Consider the following 16,439-nt stretch of genomic DNA (forward strand, 5'->3'; position numbering starts at 1 on the left):
AAATACTCCCACACTCATTATCCTATCAAGCAAAAAACTAATTGCAGCCTACAGGGCATTGCACGGTAACAAAGTGACACTGAGACTGATTTTTTACATTAAAATGTATGTCAAACAAAAAACAATGATTGCAAAGTTAAACTTTATGCACAGTGATTACTTTTAACAATTTCCACTGAAGATTTTACAAAACACATTTACCTGACAAATAGTGCAGATTCAAAGTTTGGTAGCAGAATGACAGCACAAACTGCCAATCTGTTACCAAACTTTGTATCTGGAGTCTGTGTCACTGTTACCGTGGAATTGCCTTACTACAACCAGGGTTGGGGCGAATTCCATTTATTGACCCCAACCCTGACTATGCTCCAGATCAGCGTCACGATTTCCACTAGATAGCACAGCCACAAAGTCAAAATTGTCTATATAAAAAATTATTGAAAACAAAATTAACTTTTGGGTCTTAATTTAACATTAGGTAGGCATAAGGTAAGCAGTGTGGTTTAGGGTCACGGTCAGGTTTAAAATCACATTTTAAGAAGAGACATTTTAGAAATAGGCAGGGTTTATGACTTTATGGCTGAGGTAACTAGTGACGACCCAACTTCACCCTACTCCCCTGACTAAAACAAACGTTTTCCTCCGACTACCTGGTAGTAATAAGAACATTAGTACCCCCTGTTGGCAGGTCAGACACAGTGTTGCTCCTGCTGCTCATGACAACACAAGGGCTCACACACAACAAGGGGTTATGGGAAATGGAACGACAAAGGAACATGATTTCCCATTTAACTCCTCATATCCTGGGTGACCCACTTCCCAGTCACTCTGCTTATCTGCCTGAGGGCTGTAAAATGAAATGGCTACAGCAGCAGTAACACCACAGCTCATACATGCAACCCAGTTACTGGCTGTGTCCCAAACTGCACCCTATTCCCTTTATAGTTGCTACTTTTGACCATTTGGGCTCTGGTCAAAAGTAGTGCCCTACAAAGGGAATATGGTGCTATTTGGGGGACACACGTACAACAGCAGCAGTAGCATGCAGTAGGACAGCCACTGCCTTCCCTGGGGACAATAAAATAGCCCAGTTCCAGTAGGCACAGAGGCAGTAGCTACAGTAGTACCACAGTTCTTATGGCCCATTTGGCTTGAGGCTGGCTGATTTCTGGGTCACCCACTTCAGTCACAGCAATGTAAGTTAATTTTGGTGGAAAGCGGTACAGGGGCAGAAGGAAGGACCAAGGACTCTGTGCTGCTGAGTTACCCAGATCAAGTCCAGTCAGCTTGAATATATATATAGTTAAGCAGGGTTGTAGGGTTTCTACGGTTGCCTATGACCTCCCTACACTACTAACCATGCTATCCCCTTGATGACCCACCTCCCAAATGTACTCCTCTGCCTCCTAAAATGTAAATGTCTTCAATTAAGAAATGAATTATATCATTGTCCCTATCCTATCCTTGCTCCACTGAAATTATTTTGTGTTGCAATGTGTTTATGTACTGCCAGATGTGAACCACTCCTGTGTTGTGATTTCCCAGGTTGCTGCAGGAGGAGTTAGAGGCAGACGTCAGCCTGTGTACGGTGGGCTCCTGCACCAGCTCTACCCCTCTCCTGGTTCACAGAGCTGTTCTCCTGGCCAGGGCCCCACACATACTGAGGAGGGGTGCTCATCCAGACCCCAAGACCATCCAGCTAAACAACTATGACAGCACGGAGCTGAAGCAGTATATCAGGTACACTCAGAGTCAGAATACATGTTATTGTCTTTACAGTTTCAGTACACTCACCAATCCATAGAAATATAATTACTAATGCTATTTCTATGGTCCAATCATCCTTATTTATGTAGGCCCTCTATTCTTACTCAAATAGACATCACAGATGCATAAAATATATTTTAATCATTTAAGAGAGTGTTTCTATGTAGATAATCTAACTCTGTCAATTAACATTTTAATCATTTAAGAGAGTGTTTCTATGTAGATAATCTAACTCTGTCAATTAACATGATTGTTAGGTGGTGCTTAGTGTGTAGTTTCTGTACTGTTAAATTACAGCCAGAGGGCGCCATACTCTTTTTCTTTTCTCTCCAGACCTAGATGCTGTAAATCAGCCATACTCGATGCAGACCCAGAACGGGGTCAATACGGACCGCGGGTCCTGACTTTTGAAATAGCCAGAACTCAGTCTTTCAATTTACTGCTGTTTAGAGGTGTAACCGTAGAATGCACAAGGTGCAATTTCAAAAGTTGGTAGTGCATGGGGAGTTTTCCTCTTGTTATGTCATTCACTGACAGACCTTAGAGAGCTATTTATAACCTGTCAGAAATGTCCAGTTGATCAACTAGATAGGTAAATTAGACTAACCAGCTATCTAAATCTTGTAGTTATCATGACCAGATTAAGTGCTCAGGGGCCTCAGGAGGCCCCCTTTGTTTTTGTCAGGTATTGTAATTTAATTATATATATATTTTTTACCTTTATTTAACTAGGCAAGTCAGTTAAGAACAAATTCTTATTTTCAATGACGGACAAGGAACAATGGGTTAACTGTCTTGTTCAGGGGCAGAATGACAGATTTTTACCTTGTCAGCTCAGGGATTTAATCTTGCAACCTTTCGGTTACAAGTCCAACGCTCTAACCACTAGGCTATCTGCCGCCCTAATGTGTAGAATTGCAGAAAATTAAGTTAAAATGGGAAATGGAGTAACATGAGTTGTGAAGTGGAGGTTTGTTACTACGCTGATAAATGCAATATCCATCCGGAACTTTGCCACATAGGAAATGTGTGACCGGACCTTCTCAAATAGTAGTAGAGTACTCCTGCTGTAAGTATTTTGTCAAGCAGATTATTAATAGAACGGTGTAATCTGATTACGAAGGCATTGTGAGATTATCTGATCATGTTAGTACTAATAGCATCCATCTGTAATATCAACATCAGGGTATGGATCCAGTGATACTCTCCATTAGGAATACTGTAGACTAGAGTCAGATCTGGCCCCAGCAGCAGCAGTATGGTCTACTGAGAGAGTACAACCAGCCTTTGATCTAATGCATTATGCTGCTAGCTCATTAGCAGGGTATTAATCAGGCCTTCAGAGCAGCAGCAGAGCAGACCATGTTGTGCCATGATGATGACTCTGGAATACTGTATATGTGGACACAAACGGAGTACAAACAAAGCCTGTTGATAGATGTACAGTATATGTGTGAGAGCTCCTGGATTGGGACAATTTGCTCTTAATGGACCACATATTTGTTATGTTCATAACCATACCAATGTGTATGCTTGCAAGTCTTCTTTACTGGTAAACATGAGGTTGTAAAGAACAAAAAAATTCCCAGGACATAGACATATCTGATATGGACAGAAAGCTTAAATTATTTTTGATCTAACTACACTGTCCAATTTACAGTAGCTATTACAGTGAAAGAATACCATGTTATTGTTTGAGGAGAGTGCACAATTATGAACTTGAAAATGTATTAATAAACCAATTAGGCACATTTGGGCAATCTTGATACAACATTTTGAACAGATGCAATGGTTCATTGGATCATTCTAAAACGTGGACATACACTGCTGCCATCTAGTGGCCAACATCAAAATTGCGCCTGGGCTGGAATAATACAGTATGGCCTTTCTTTGCATTTCAAAGATGGTCCAAAAAAACGCATGTTTTTTTCTTCGTATTATCTTTTACCAGATCTAATGTGTTATATTCTCCTATATTAATTTCACATTTCCACAAACTTCAAAGTGTTTATTTTCAAATGGCATCAAGAATATGCATATCCTTGCTTCAGGTCCTGAGCTACAGGCAGTTAGATTTGGGTATGTCATTTTAGGCAAAACATTTTTTTTAAGGGTTGGATCCTTAATTAACGAGTCTGAATTAATCCACTACATTTATCAAAGATCATCATTCCTGTCTATCTTCATCCTTCATTGAGAACCTCTGAGTGCCAGTCTAACTGTATCTTCAGCAGCAGATATACACTCAGGGTCCAGTTTATTAGGTACACCACCCTGTTCATGAAGATGGATCACTCCTACAGACAGTGAGTCACATGGCCGTGGCTTGCTGTATAAAGCAGGCAGACAGGCATCGAGGAATTCAGTTAATGTTTGATTGAGCGTTAGAATGGGCAAAACGAGTGACCTAAGTGACTTTGAGTGCTGTATGATCATCGGTGCCATGCGCGCCGGATCCAGTATCTCAGAACAGGCCGCCCTCCTGGGCTTTTCACGCACCACAGTGTCTAGGGTTTACCGAGAATGGTGCGACAAAGGAAAAAACATCCAGTCAACGGCAGTCCTGTGGGCGAAAACAGCTCGTTGATGAAAGAGGTCAAAGGAGAATGGCAAGAATCGTGCAAGCTAACAGGCGGGCCACAAACACACAAATTACAGCGCAGTACTTATTTATTTAGTACAACAGTGGTGTGCCAAACGGCATCTTGGAACTCACAACTCGTCAATCCTTGTCACGGCTGGGATATTGCAGCAGACGACCACACCAGGTTCCACTCCTATCAGCTAAATATAAGAAGCTATTCCAGTGGGCACGCAATCACCAACACTGGACAGTTGAGGAGTAGAAAAAACATTGCCTGGTCCGACAAATCCCGGGTCCTGTTGCGTCATGCTGATGGCAGAGTAAGGATTTGATTAAAGCAGCATGACTCCATGGATCCGTCCTGCCTGGTGTCAACGGTACAGGCTGGTGGCGGTGGTGTACTGGTGTGGGGAATGTTTTCCTGGCACACGTTAGGTCCAATTGAGCAACAATTGAACGCCACAGCGTAGCTGAACATTGTTGCTGACCAAACCCAATACAACATTTTTGGGATGAGATGGAACGGGCTGTTCGTACCGCCGTCCAATCTGTAGCAACTGTGTGAAGGCATCGCATAAGCGTGGACAACATCCATGTGGAACGTTTCCGACACCTTGTAGAATGCCCCAAATAATTCAGGCTGTTCTGGACGCAAAGAGAGGACCGACCCGGTATTAGATGGGTGTACCTAATAAACTGACCTCTGTGTATATATTTGAACAGAACCGGTGTTTTGGTCTCATCAGACGCAGAAGAATCAGTTCAACTGCAGTGAGGTGAGCGAACAGGCACTGGGCTGGGCTGCAGTGTGCTCGCAAACAGGCACTGGGCTGGGCTGCAGTGTGCTAGCAAACAGGCACTAGGCTGGGCTGCAGTGTGCTAGCTAACAGGCACTGGGCTGGGCTGCAGTGTGCTAGCTAACAGGCACTGGGCTGGGGTGCTGTGTGCTAGCTAACAGGCACTGGGCTGGGGTGCTGTGTGCTAGCTAACAGGCACTGGGCTGGGGTGCAGTGTGCTAGCTAACAGGCACTGGGGTGCAGTGTGCTAGCTAACAGGCACTGGGGTGCAGTGTGCTAGCTAACAGGCACTGGGCTGGGGTGCAGCGTGCTAGCTAACAGACACTGGGCTGGTGTGCAGTGTGCTACCTAACAGGCACGGGGCTGCAGTGTGCTAGTTCACAGGCACTGGGCTGAGGTGCAGTGTGCTAGCTCACAGGCACTGGGCTGGGGTGCAGTGTGCTACCTAACAGGCACGGGGCTGCAGTGTGCTAGCTCACAGGCACTGGGCTGAGGTGCAGTGTGCTAGCTCACAGGCACTGGGCTGGGGTGCAGTGTGCTAGCTCACAGGCACTGGGGTGCAGTGTGCTAGCTCACAGGCGCTGGGGTGCAGTGTGCTAGCTAACAGGCACTGGGCTAGGGTGCAGTGTGCTAGCTAACAGGCACTGGGCTAGGGTGCAGTGTGCTAGCTAACAGGCACTGGGCTGGGGTGCAGTGTGCTAGCTAACAGGCACTGGGCTAGGGTGCAGTGTGCTAGCTAACAGGCACTGGGCTGGGGTGCAGTGTGCTAGCTTACAGGCACTGGGGCTCTGGCAGCAGTCAGAATCACTGCACTGTGCTCCTCTCACGCACCTCTGTGTTCTGGAACATTACACCCTGTGCGGCAGTGTCTCCTTGTAGCTCAGAGCAATGATGACTGACTAGTATTCCTCATAGAATGTATACAAAGGCTCTAACCGAGGCATTTGTTACCATTCTAATCCTAGGTGTTTTAGAGGGCTTGGGATAAAGCATAACACACATTTCCTCTTGGACATTGGACAATAAAGTAATCTTCTTCCTTTTCTTCTGTTTCTACTAATCTTAGGCGAATGTACACAGCAGACCAACGCATGGGCTTGGCTGGAGAAGGAATCCCTGAGGACTTAGAGTCGCCTACTATTGTCCTCAATGGTCCCGATGCCGATCTCCACACTGACTCAGGTAAACAGATCAACCGTGTGTTCATCCAAAATGGCTTCCTATTCCCTATTTAATGCACTACTTTTGACCAAAGCCCTATGGGTCCCTAGGTCCATGAGACCTAGGGAGATCAAAATGATCTGACTTAAACAATAATTCTCCTTCATGTTCATCATCTCCAGCACCACCCCAACATCAACATACAGTATGTGAAAATGGCTCGTTTCTATGTTTTGTGGGGGGGAAAATAGAGGAAGTTAAGTGTTTCCAATGACCTCATCAGTGTGCATTATGTGATTTTTAACCAATTATGAGTAGGGATTGCCTAATAATTGTCTACTAATTGGTTAATGATAGCATTGGAAACAGTTATCTTCTTTTACAACAAAACATAGAAAAGCACCATTTTCACATATGTTGATGTTGTGGTGGTCCTGGAGATGATGAATATGAAGTTGAAAAAGGGTGAAATTTCCCTTTAACCCTTAATTGCATTTAGTAGCTTGTTGTTGCTACTGGCAATAATAACCCAGTGCAGATAAGGCAACACAGCTTCATTGATCTTTTTAGGTAAACACTAACGCTACTCGTTCTGCATGTTTACTCAGTTTAGCTTTGTTCTCTGTCACTCACACACAAACACACTTTGCGTCTGGTCCAACGGATGGAGTGCACGGCCCTTCTAGTCAGATCTGCCCAGGCCAAAGGACCAGGTTTTTTGCACATACATTCTATTGTCTTGTTATTGCCCTCCATTCCTATCCCTTTCAGATAATGTTGTGGTTGTGGAGCCAGCCTCTGGTCTTGGAGCAGACCTGTTGGATCTCTACCAGAGAGGAGAAGGATCTGACATCAGCATCCAAGTAGGGGAGCAGGTCTTCTCCTGTCACAGGTAATCAATCAGCCAATATGTCAGTATGAAGTCCTTTTTGCATCAGCAGTTGTCACAAAGGGATTTAGTGTAACTTGGCCTAGACACCACAGACCAAACAGAAGCACAGTGGCCAGGAAGAAACTCCCTAGAAGGAAGAAACCTAGTAGCACAATAAGGTCTAAAGGTCAATCAATATTTGTGTAGGAGAATGACTATGATTGTTTTGTTTTTATCTCCTACACAAAACCCCACCTGGGACTTATCAATCCTCTGTACATCTCAATTCCTCTTCTATCTATGCATAATTTGATGCAACTCAGTAGGTTGTAGGTGGCGTTAGTAGGTGTATTATTTTCACAAAGCAGTTATAGTTCATAACTCCAGGCCTACATATAGTTCAATCGAGTAAAGGCTTAACTCCATGACAACAGAGACAGAATACAATATGGAATTTTATTGAATAGTTTGGGAGAGGCCTTGTTCCCCCCAACCCCCCCCCCACCGGCGAGCGGGAGACACAAGGTTTGAGTTGACATATAAATACTCCGCTAGATTCATGCTCATATGTTGAAGGAAAGGAAAGTGATTATTGTACGAGTAACCCTATAGATTAATCATCGAGCATGGTGGAATTGCCTTAGTGTACCATGCTCATAGGCTGAAGTTAATTGATGAATGACATTCCGCACACTTGCTTATAGTAAAGGACGTGATGCTATGCTGATGAGGTAACATAAACACTAACATGGATACCTGCTATGCTAATGAGGTAACATTATAAACATTACCCTATAAATACCGGCTATACTGATGAGGTAACATTATAGACACTACCTTTATAAATACCGGCTATGCTGATGAGGTAACATTATCAACACTACCTTATCAATACTTGCTTTGCTGATGAGTGAGATGGGAAGCAATGTGAATTATTTAAGCAGTAAGGCCAGAGGGGTGTGGTATATGGCCAATATACCTCGTCTAAGGGCTGTTCTTAGGCAACAACAGCTGATGGGTGATCGCTAATATTAAGCAAGTCTCAAGGTTTTGCTCGCCTGAGGTAGAGTACCTCATGATAAGCTATACAGTAGATTATATTATTTACCAAGAAAGTTTTCATCTATATTTTTCTGCACCCAGCCCTGAATGCTGATTGGCTGACAGCCATGGTATATCAGACTATACCACAGGTATGACAAAACATTTATTTTTACTGCTATAATTACATTGGTATCCAGTTTATAATCGCAACAAGGCACCTCGAGGGTTTGTGGTAAGGCCAATATACCACGGCTAAGAGCTGTATACAGGCACTCCGCGTTGCGCGTAATACTCCTTTCTTATTGGCTTGTATGGCATTCTAGAGCGTGCATTATTTCCCTGTAACGCACAGTATATTTGCACAGTAGAATTCAATAGCTATAGTTAATTTTTACAAGTTTTGTTGGAGCTGCTTTTGAAAGTAAAAGTCAAATTGAAAACAGTAGTGGGTTTGTTGAGTTCGATTTTCATAGTTAGCTAAGCTACTAAGTCTGTTTATTTGGTTACCATAACAACTACTGTAGCTATCTAGTAAACTTGCTAGCTACTTCAGTGGATGTTGAACACATTTCTACCTGCAAATGAACACATTTCTAGCGGCAATGTTCAATTATAGCCATGGTATAAAAGGGATAATCAACTCGGGGCTCTATGCGATCTCTGTAAAATAATGCTACTCTGTGAAAGGTCAGTTCCACACGTTAATTATTTTCCCTAAAAATAACAGCCCCTCATTTATTACCCCTTACTCACTAGATAAATGAAGGGATGATCCATTCAGACCAGCCTTACTGATTGAACTTTTGTTACTACATTAACATTCTCTGGCATTTGATAGAATTCCCTGATGCTCAAACTTGATTGATTGTTGGGCAGTTCCTCATGTAATAGTGATACACATGCAAGGCTGTTTGGAAGTGGAATGAGTACAGATACTGCTAATGATCTGCTGATACATACCGATGCGCTTCTTGTACATGAACAGTTTGATAATAGCTACTGATCTGGTGTATTTTTTTAATGTATTTGTGTGTCACATGAAATCATGTTATAACAGTGTTATGCATTTGCATACAGATGTCACTTTGAAGGGATATTTGCATAGATTGGTTACCATTTTGGCATGCAATCTGAACAGTTGGATTTCAGGCACAAATAAATGGTCACGATTATACATTGACCTTTGAATCAAACATCAACCTGAAAAAGCCCCCCAGACCTGCATTTAAACCAATAATGTGCACCAAACACAACCATCTGTCTCTGTGTCCAAAAATGTTGCTTGATTTATCTTCATGTTTCTGTTATCATTCATTGATAAAAAAGTAAGCTGTACAACACAATCACAGTCCTCAAGGCCAGAGGGTTTCACCAAGCCGTTACGCTGTGGTGAGGTCATTCAGTGGTGCAGAGGTAGTGCTAGTAGTAAACATGGAGACAGGTTTCTCCCTCTCTGCCTGTGCTCAGGGGATCTACCCAGACAGACACACAGTGTAATGCAGTTCCTCTCCAGATGAAAGCGTGAAAACCTTTTTTGGTGTTTTTCTAGCGTTCCATGCCGTGTGAGCCTTGACTGCAGTGCAACACTGCTGAATCTGATTAGTATGGTAGCCCAGTGGTGCCTGCCTTGCGCAGTTCTCTCTCGCTCCCTTCTTCTCTCGATGCCACTCCACTGGGGCTGAGCTGTGATCTACCAATCACTTTCATCCATCCCTCCATCCCCACCTCCCCCGGCTGGGGGAAGAGAAGCGATATCTAGACTGACTGACACAGACACACACCTACCTCTGCTGAGGGAAGAGAAGATTTATTCCCCTCCTCACGGAGACTGACTGACATTCACAATCTGGTGCCTTTCATTTACAGCAGCAAGACTTCTACAGCTCATTGTATGAAGTCACTCTTTTGTTTCACATACAGGAGGACTTGTCATGTTCTATATGTTAGGCTGATGGTGCTACTAAAGTACCTCTGTTTGGAGTACAGCGCTGTACCATCGTGACTACCTTTTGTTAAACGACTTTAGTGTCTATTAGTGCTCGATATTATACACCTGTCAGCAACGGGTGTGGCTGAAATAGTCGAATCCACTCATTTGAAGGGTTGTCCACAAACTTTTGTATTTTTAGTGTATGCAATTTAGCAGACACTTTTATCCAAAGCAATTTAGTCATGTGTGCATACATTTTCGTATGGGTGGCCCCAGGGAGATGGCAGCCAGTGTTTTAAGGAATAGTGACAGTAATCACTGAGAATTGATGTATAAATGTGTTGCAATAGCATGGAGACATTCACGATTCTTTCAACAGCCTTTTTTACTGTAAATTCTCTCCAGTCACGTCGTCTATTTCTGCTTCTATAATAAGCTCTGCTACAGAAGAGGACACCCCTCCTGAAGTGTAGTTAAATGATCACTCTGAGAGAATTATAGCACACTCCAAGTATTTGGAATCGCAGTATGGCAATGAGGGGGTTAAATAAAGACTATACTATTTACAGAAAAGCAGAGGGGTTTGTCTGTGACTGTGGAGAGAGGGGGTCCTTCTTCGTCCATGACAAGATAAGCTAGTGAATAATGGTGACTGTAAAACTGTGGATCCCCTCTGATGATTTTCACTGAGCTCTCATGATGCTAGAGATGATCTGAAGATCATATTAGATATGCAATGTGCTGCAGGGTCATATGTGCATCTCAGTGGCAGTTGAGCATCATCTTGGTAAAAACATGGGCTTCGGTTCAGAGACTGCAGAATGGTTCTTTGATGTCCAGATCAGTCACTTCTCTGAAGGTCTGTGTGCCAGACATACCATCACCATGTGTCCCTTCAGGGCCAGCTACACCATCACCACACATACACACACACGCACAGGCCACACAGCTGAAATATGACGCGTGTGTGTTTGTTTTTAGGGCGGTCCTGTGTGCGCGGTCTCAGTATTTCCGAGCTATGCTGTGTGGGAGTTGGATGGAGAGCTCCAGACAATGCATCACTCTACAGGGGTAGGTCCTGGCACACATGCGTACATACATACATACATACATGCATACATACATACATACATACATACATACATACATACATACATACATACATACATACATACATACATACATACATTTGAAGTCGGAAGTTTACATATACCTTAGCCAAATACATTTAAACTCAGTTTTTCACAATTTCTGACATTTAATCCTAGTAAAAAGTCCCCGTCTTAGGTCAGTTAGGATCACCACTTTATTTTAGGAATCTGAAATGTCAGAATAAAAGTAGAAGAATGATTTATTTCAGCTTTTATTTCTTTCATCACATTCCCAGCGGGTCAGAAGTTTACATACACTCAATTAGTATTTGGTAGAATTGCCTTTAAATTGTTTAACTTGGGTCAAACGTTTCGGGTAGCCTTCCACAAGCTTGCCACAATACGTTGGGTGAATTTTGGCCCATTCCTCCTGACAGAGCCGGTGTAACGGAGTCAGATTTGTAGGCCTCCTTGCTCGCACACGCTTTTTCAGTTCTGCCCACAAATTTTCAATGGGTTTGAGGTCAGGGCTTTGTGATGGCCTCTCCAATACCTTGACTTTGATGTCCTTAAGCCATTTTGCCACCACTTTGCCACCACTTCTGTCTTTTTTATGGCGGTTTTGGAGCAGTGGCTTCTTCCTTGCAGAGCGACCTTTCAGGTTATGTCGATATAGGACTCGTTTTACTGTGGATAAAGATACTTTTGTACCTGTTTCCTCCATCTTCACAAGGTCCTTTGCTGTTGTTCTGGGATTGATTTGCACTTTTCGCACCAAAGTACGTTCATCTCTAGGAGACAGAACGCGTCTCCTTCCTGAGCGGTATAACGGCTGTGTGGTCCAATGGTGTTTATACTTGCGTACTATTGTTTGTACAGATGAACGTGGGACCTTCAGGCGTTTGGAAATTGCTCCCAGGGATGAACCAGACTTGTGGAGGCTGCCTGAAACGTTTGACCCAAGTTAAACAATTTAAAGGCAATGCTACCAAATACTAATTGAGTGTATGTAAACTTCTGACCCACTTGGAATGTGATGAAAGAAATAAACGCTGAAAGAAATAATTCTCTCTACTATTATTCTGACATTTCACATTATTAAAATGAAGTGGTGATCCTAACTGACCTAAGACGGGGCATTTTTACTAAGATTAAATGTCAGGAATTGTGAAAAACTGATATTTTATGTATTTGGCAAAGGTGTATGTAAACTTCCGACTTCAACTGTACATATACTGGCCAAGGGATGGTTAGGACTGAAGTCCTTCATTTGGGACGTAACCTATACCTCCACTCTGGTGTATCAATAACAAGGCTCATTGTCTCCCAACAACAATTTAAGTCTGCTGCCTATTCTATACTGCATTAATAATTCATACTGTGGGTGCGAGAATATATCAAGCTGGCTCTTTATGGGGTTTCATGCACACACCAGGGTTAGTCTCAATTTGAATTGAAGGCAGTCATTTCAGGAAATTATTTGAATTTAACATTCAGAAATGTAAAAACGTTTAAAATAAATAGTTTCTGCTTTATTGAGAAGTCATTTACATTTTTTGTATACTATCTGAATTGACTGCAAACAAACCGCTAACTACAGACAGTGTGATTCCACTCACTCAGATAATTTCCAAACCAGGTCATCTACCCTTGTTTTTGAGTCCTCTCTACCCTTGCCGTCAGAGCGTTGTGGCAGAAGAGACAAACGAGGCAGCACTCTCCTAAGGGGAGAGTAATGTCACTCGTCTCAGCTTGGCTAATCTGAGAGTAATTGGGGATGACACTCTGTCACCATGCAGGATAGGTGTGCTGAGGCACTGTACTGGAGGACTCTGGGGGAAATACCCCGTAGGCCTGAGTGACAATGTTTTAGTGCTGCTCTTCGCTTAGAATTGGATTGTATAAAAACATAATTTGGTTCAATAAATAGATGTTTAGATATTATTCATTTAACCATTCTTTTTAGTTTAGTAAGATAAAATCAGTTTTGCAAGAGACACTTGTACAATTTCTTCAAGCTTATAGCTTGAATAAAAAGATTTGAAGTGGGATGATGGTTCTACTTTGCCTAGAGAGGTAACGACAGTGTTGTGTTATTTTCAGTTTGGGTCCAGATGAGATGGAGATTCTCCTACAGTTCATGTATGGTGCCATAATAGACCTACCACCCAGAGCCAGTGCCAGGTATGTGCCTTAAAAAATGTGAAGTTGTATCCAAACTTTCAGCACACGTCTTCCAACATACTGTCAGGTAGACATATACAGTGCATTCGGAAAGTATTCAGACCCTTTCCCTTTTTCAACTTTTTGTTACGTTACAGCCTTGTTCTAAAATTGATTAAATAAACATTTTTACTCATCAATCTACACACAATACCCCATAATGACAAAGCAGAAATACCTTATTTACATAAGTATTCAGACCCAGTTTAGGTGCATCCTGTTTCCATTGATCATCCTTAAGATGTTTCTACTTGATTGGAGTCCACCTGTGGTAAATTCAATTGATTGGACATGATTTGGAAAGGCACACACCTGTCTATATAAGGTCCCATAGTTGACGGTGCATGTCAGAGGAAATACCAAGCCATGAGATCGAAGGAATTGTTTGTAGAGCTCCGAGACAGGATTGTGTCGAGGCGAAGATCTGGGGAAGGGTACCAAAAAATGTCTGCGGCATTGAAGGTCCCCAAGAACACAATGGTCTCCATCATTCTTAAATGGAAGAAGTTTGGAACCACCAAAACTCTTCTTAGAGCTGGCCGCCCGGCCAAACTGAACAATCGGGGGAGAAGGGCCTTGGTCAACAATCCGATGGTCACTCTGAATGGGAGAAACTCCCCAAATACAGGTGTGCCAAGCTTGTAGCATCATACCCAAGAAGACTCGAGGCTGCAATTACTGCCAAAGGTTATTCTACAAAGTACTGAGTAAAGGGTCTGAATACTTATGTAAATGTGATAGTTTGTCATTATGGAGGTATTGTGTGTAGATTGATGAGCGGGAAAAAACAATTTAATACATTTTAGGATAAGGCTGCAACGTAACAAAATGTGGAAAAGACAAGGGGTTGGAATATTTTCTGAATGCACTGTATACTTCTTACACACTTTGTTTGCATTGCATATATCTCTCTGAATGAAATTGAAAGGTTTTGAAAATCAGGTTAAAAATAATATTTTTACTATTTTGTTAATTTGGTATGAAAATACAATTTCTTTAAAATGAATCTGTAATCGAAGGTTAATCAAAATGATTACCACTGTACATGGTTCTCCCTTTTATTTGAACTTTTACCACTATGTTTCAGTACTGTTTTAGTGGGGTGGTAAAGAATTCAGTTAAATATTTCAAATGATCTTGATTGTTCTCTGTAAAATGTTCAATGTTGATTGCATGAATCTGAAACTTCATTGATTGATTTGAAGTATTTGTGCATCTAATTAATTATGTTGTTAGATGTTTAAATTATCACGTTTCCTTTCTTTATTTTGGCAAAATACCAGGCGTTTCCGTGTCAAGTGTCAATCGTAGAGATAAATAGAGGACTGTAGATGGAAATTACTCGTTTTGGTATAGACATTGCTATTAAGGGTTTCCACCATTTTAAAAGTAGTCAAGTGGGTGGGGATTCCTATGGGTTGGGAGTGATCAGCCAATTATCAGAGAGCATTGTCTTCTTCAAATTGGCAGGGTTCATATGGTCATGAAAATACAAAAATGGTGTTTTCCTGGCCTGGAAAAGTTTTGGAAAAGGATAATATCCTGAAAGTTTTTGGAGAAGTCATGGAAATGTATTTAATAATTTCTGTTAATATAATTTATTTAGGCACAGTTTTTAGATATTTTATCAATCAAATAAAAATCAGCCAGGATCGGAATGACACTAGCACGTCTGTGTTTGTGTGCGTCACATGCATGTGTGTGAGACAAGTGGGCCGTTGCTCAAGGAGGAAGAGACAGTCGGACATTGCAGCTGCAGGTAGACCTGGCCTATAAAATATGATTGACAATAGACTAATAATTAGTTAGCCAATTCAAAACTTATCTTGTACCCTCTAGTTAACTGTTTACCTATTATTAGCATGTATTAATGTTTTCGTTATGTCCCAAAAACATACCACATTACGCATACTGTTTATAAGTATCAATTGTTGGTCATGGAAATTTGGTTAAAAGTCATGGAGAAGTTATGAAATTCCCATCTGTCAAAATGTGTATTAACCCTGAATTGGGTTGCATATGGTTTGTAAACCAAAGACTAAAATAATATCCAGGAGCCAAGACCATGTTTATACCAGGACATTGGTCCCAAGATCCAGACCCGGTGAGTTGAGACCATGACAAGGGCCCTTTCTTAAATTGTAAGAAACTCAAGTGGAGTAAACTCGAGTACAGTTCAGTAGGGTACAGTAGAGAACAGTAGAGTACAGTATAATGGAGTAGGGAATAGTAGATAACAGAACAGTAGAATAGGGTACAGTAGAGCACATTATAGACATACATTTTTGGCCAAATAAATGTCAGTGTTGGGGGGTTGCAGCCCAACTGCTGGCTATGCATCTCAATACTCTACACTTTTTCCTGAAGTGTGCACTTGTCCACTACCCACATGGTGGTGCACTGTAGGTCAGTTTATAAAGCATGGCGCATGCAACTTTAAATTGGAGGTAGCCTCAATGGCTGTCACAAACTCCATAATGGCACATATACAAAGATGAGATCTCTTATATATCTCTATGGTGTCAATTGTTTCGGTTGTGACTTATGTACTTATTTTTTACTTATCACCATAGCTAACATATGGCTTGCTATCTTTCATTTGGACAGATGTACAGTGCATTCGGAATGTATTCAGACCCCTTGGCTTTTTTTCAATTTTTTTTGCGTTACAGCCTTATTCTAAAATTGATTAAATTGTTTTTCCCCCCCGTCAATCTACATACAATACCTCATAATGGTAAAGCAAAAGCAGTTTTTTTGAAATTTTTGCAAATATATACAGTGGGGAGAACAAGTATTTGATACACTGCCGATTTTGCAGGTTTTCCTACTTACGAAGCATGTAGAGGTCTGTAATTTTTATCATAGGTACACTTCAACTGTGAGAGACGGAATCTAAAACAAAAATCCAGAAAATCACATTGTATGATTTTTAAGTAATTAATTTGCATTTTATTGCATGACATAAGTA

The 16,439-nt window shown here is 41.8% G+C and overlaps 1 protein-coding gene across 4 annotated transcripts in view; it reads left to right on the forward strand.

The window, feature by feature from the left end:
- The window catches only part of LOC120052612 (AP2-interacting clathrin-endocytosis protein-like), a 44,933-nt gene that overhangs the window by 1,169 nt on the left and 27,325 nt on the right, over nt 1-16,439 (forward strand). For 3 of the 4 annotated variants that reach the window (XM_038999623.1, XM_038999625.1, XM_038999624.1), the window contains 5 exons: nt 1,546-1,740; nt 6,215-6,330; nt 7,081-7,201; nt 11,136-11,225; nt 13,349-13,429. In XM_038999623.1, the coding sequence (XP_038855551.1) occupies nt 1,546-1,740; nt 6,215-6,330; nt 7,081-7,201; nt 11,136-11,225; nt 13,349-13,429 (603 nt within the window). Of the gene's footprint in view, nt 1-1,545; nt 1,741-5,074; nt 5,128-6,214; nt 6,331-7,080; nt 7,202-11,135; nt 11,226-13,348; nt 13,430-16,439 lie in introns of those variants that run through there. The other variant, XM_038999626.1, reaches the window with a different exon arrangement.

This window comes from Salvelinus namaycush, chromosome 8 (genome assembly GCF_016432855.1).
Source record: "Salvelinus namaycush isolate Seneca chromosome 8, SaNama_1.0, whole genome shotgun sequence".
NCBI classification, from domain to species: domain Eukaryota; kingdom Metazoa; phylum Chordata; class Actinopteri; order Salmoniformes; family Salmonidae; genus Salvelinus; species Salvelinus namaycush.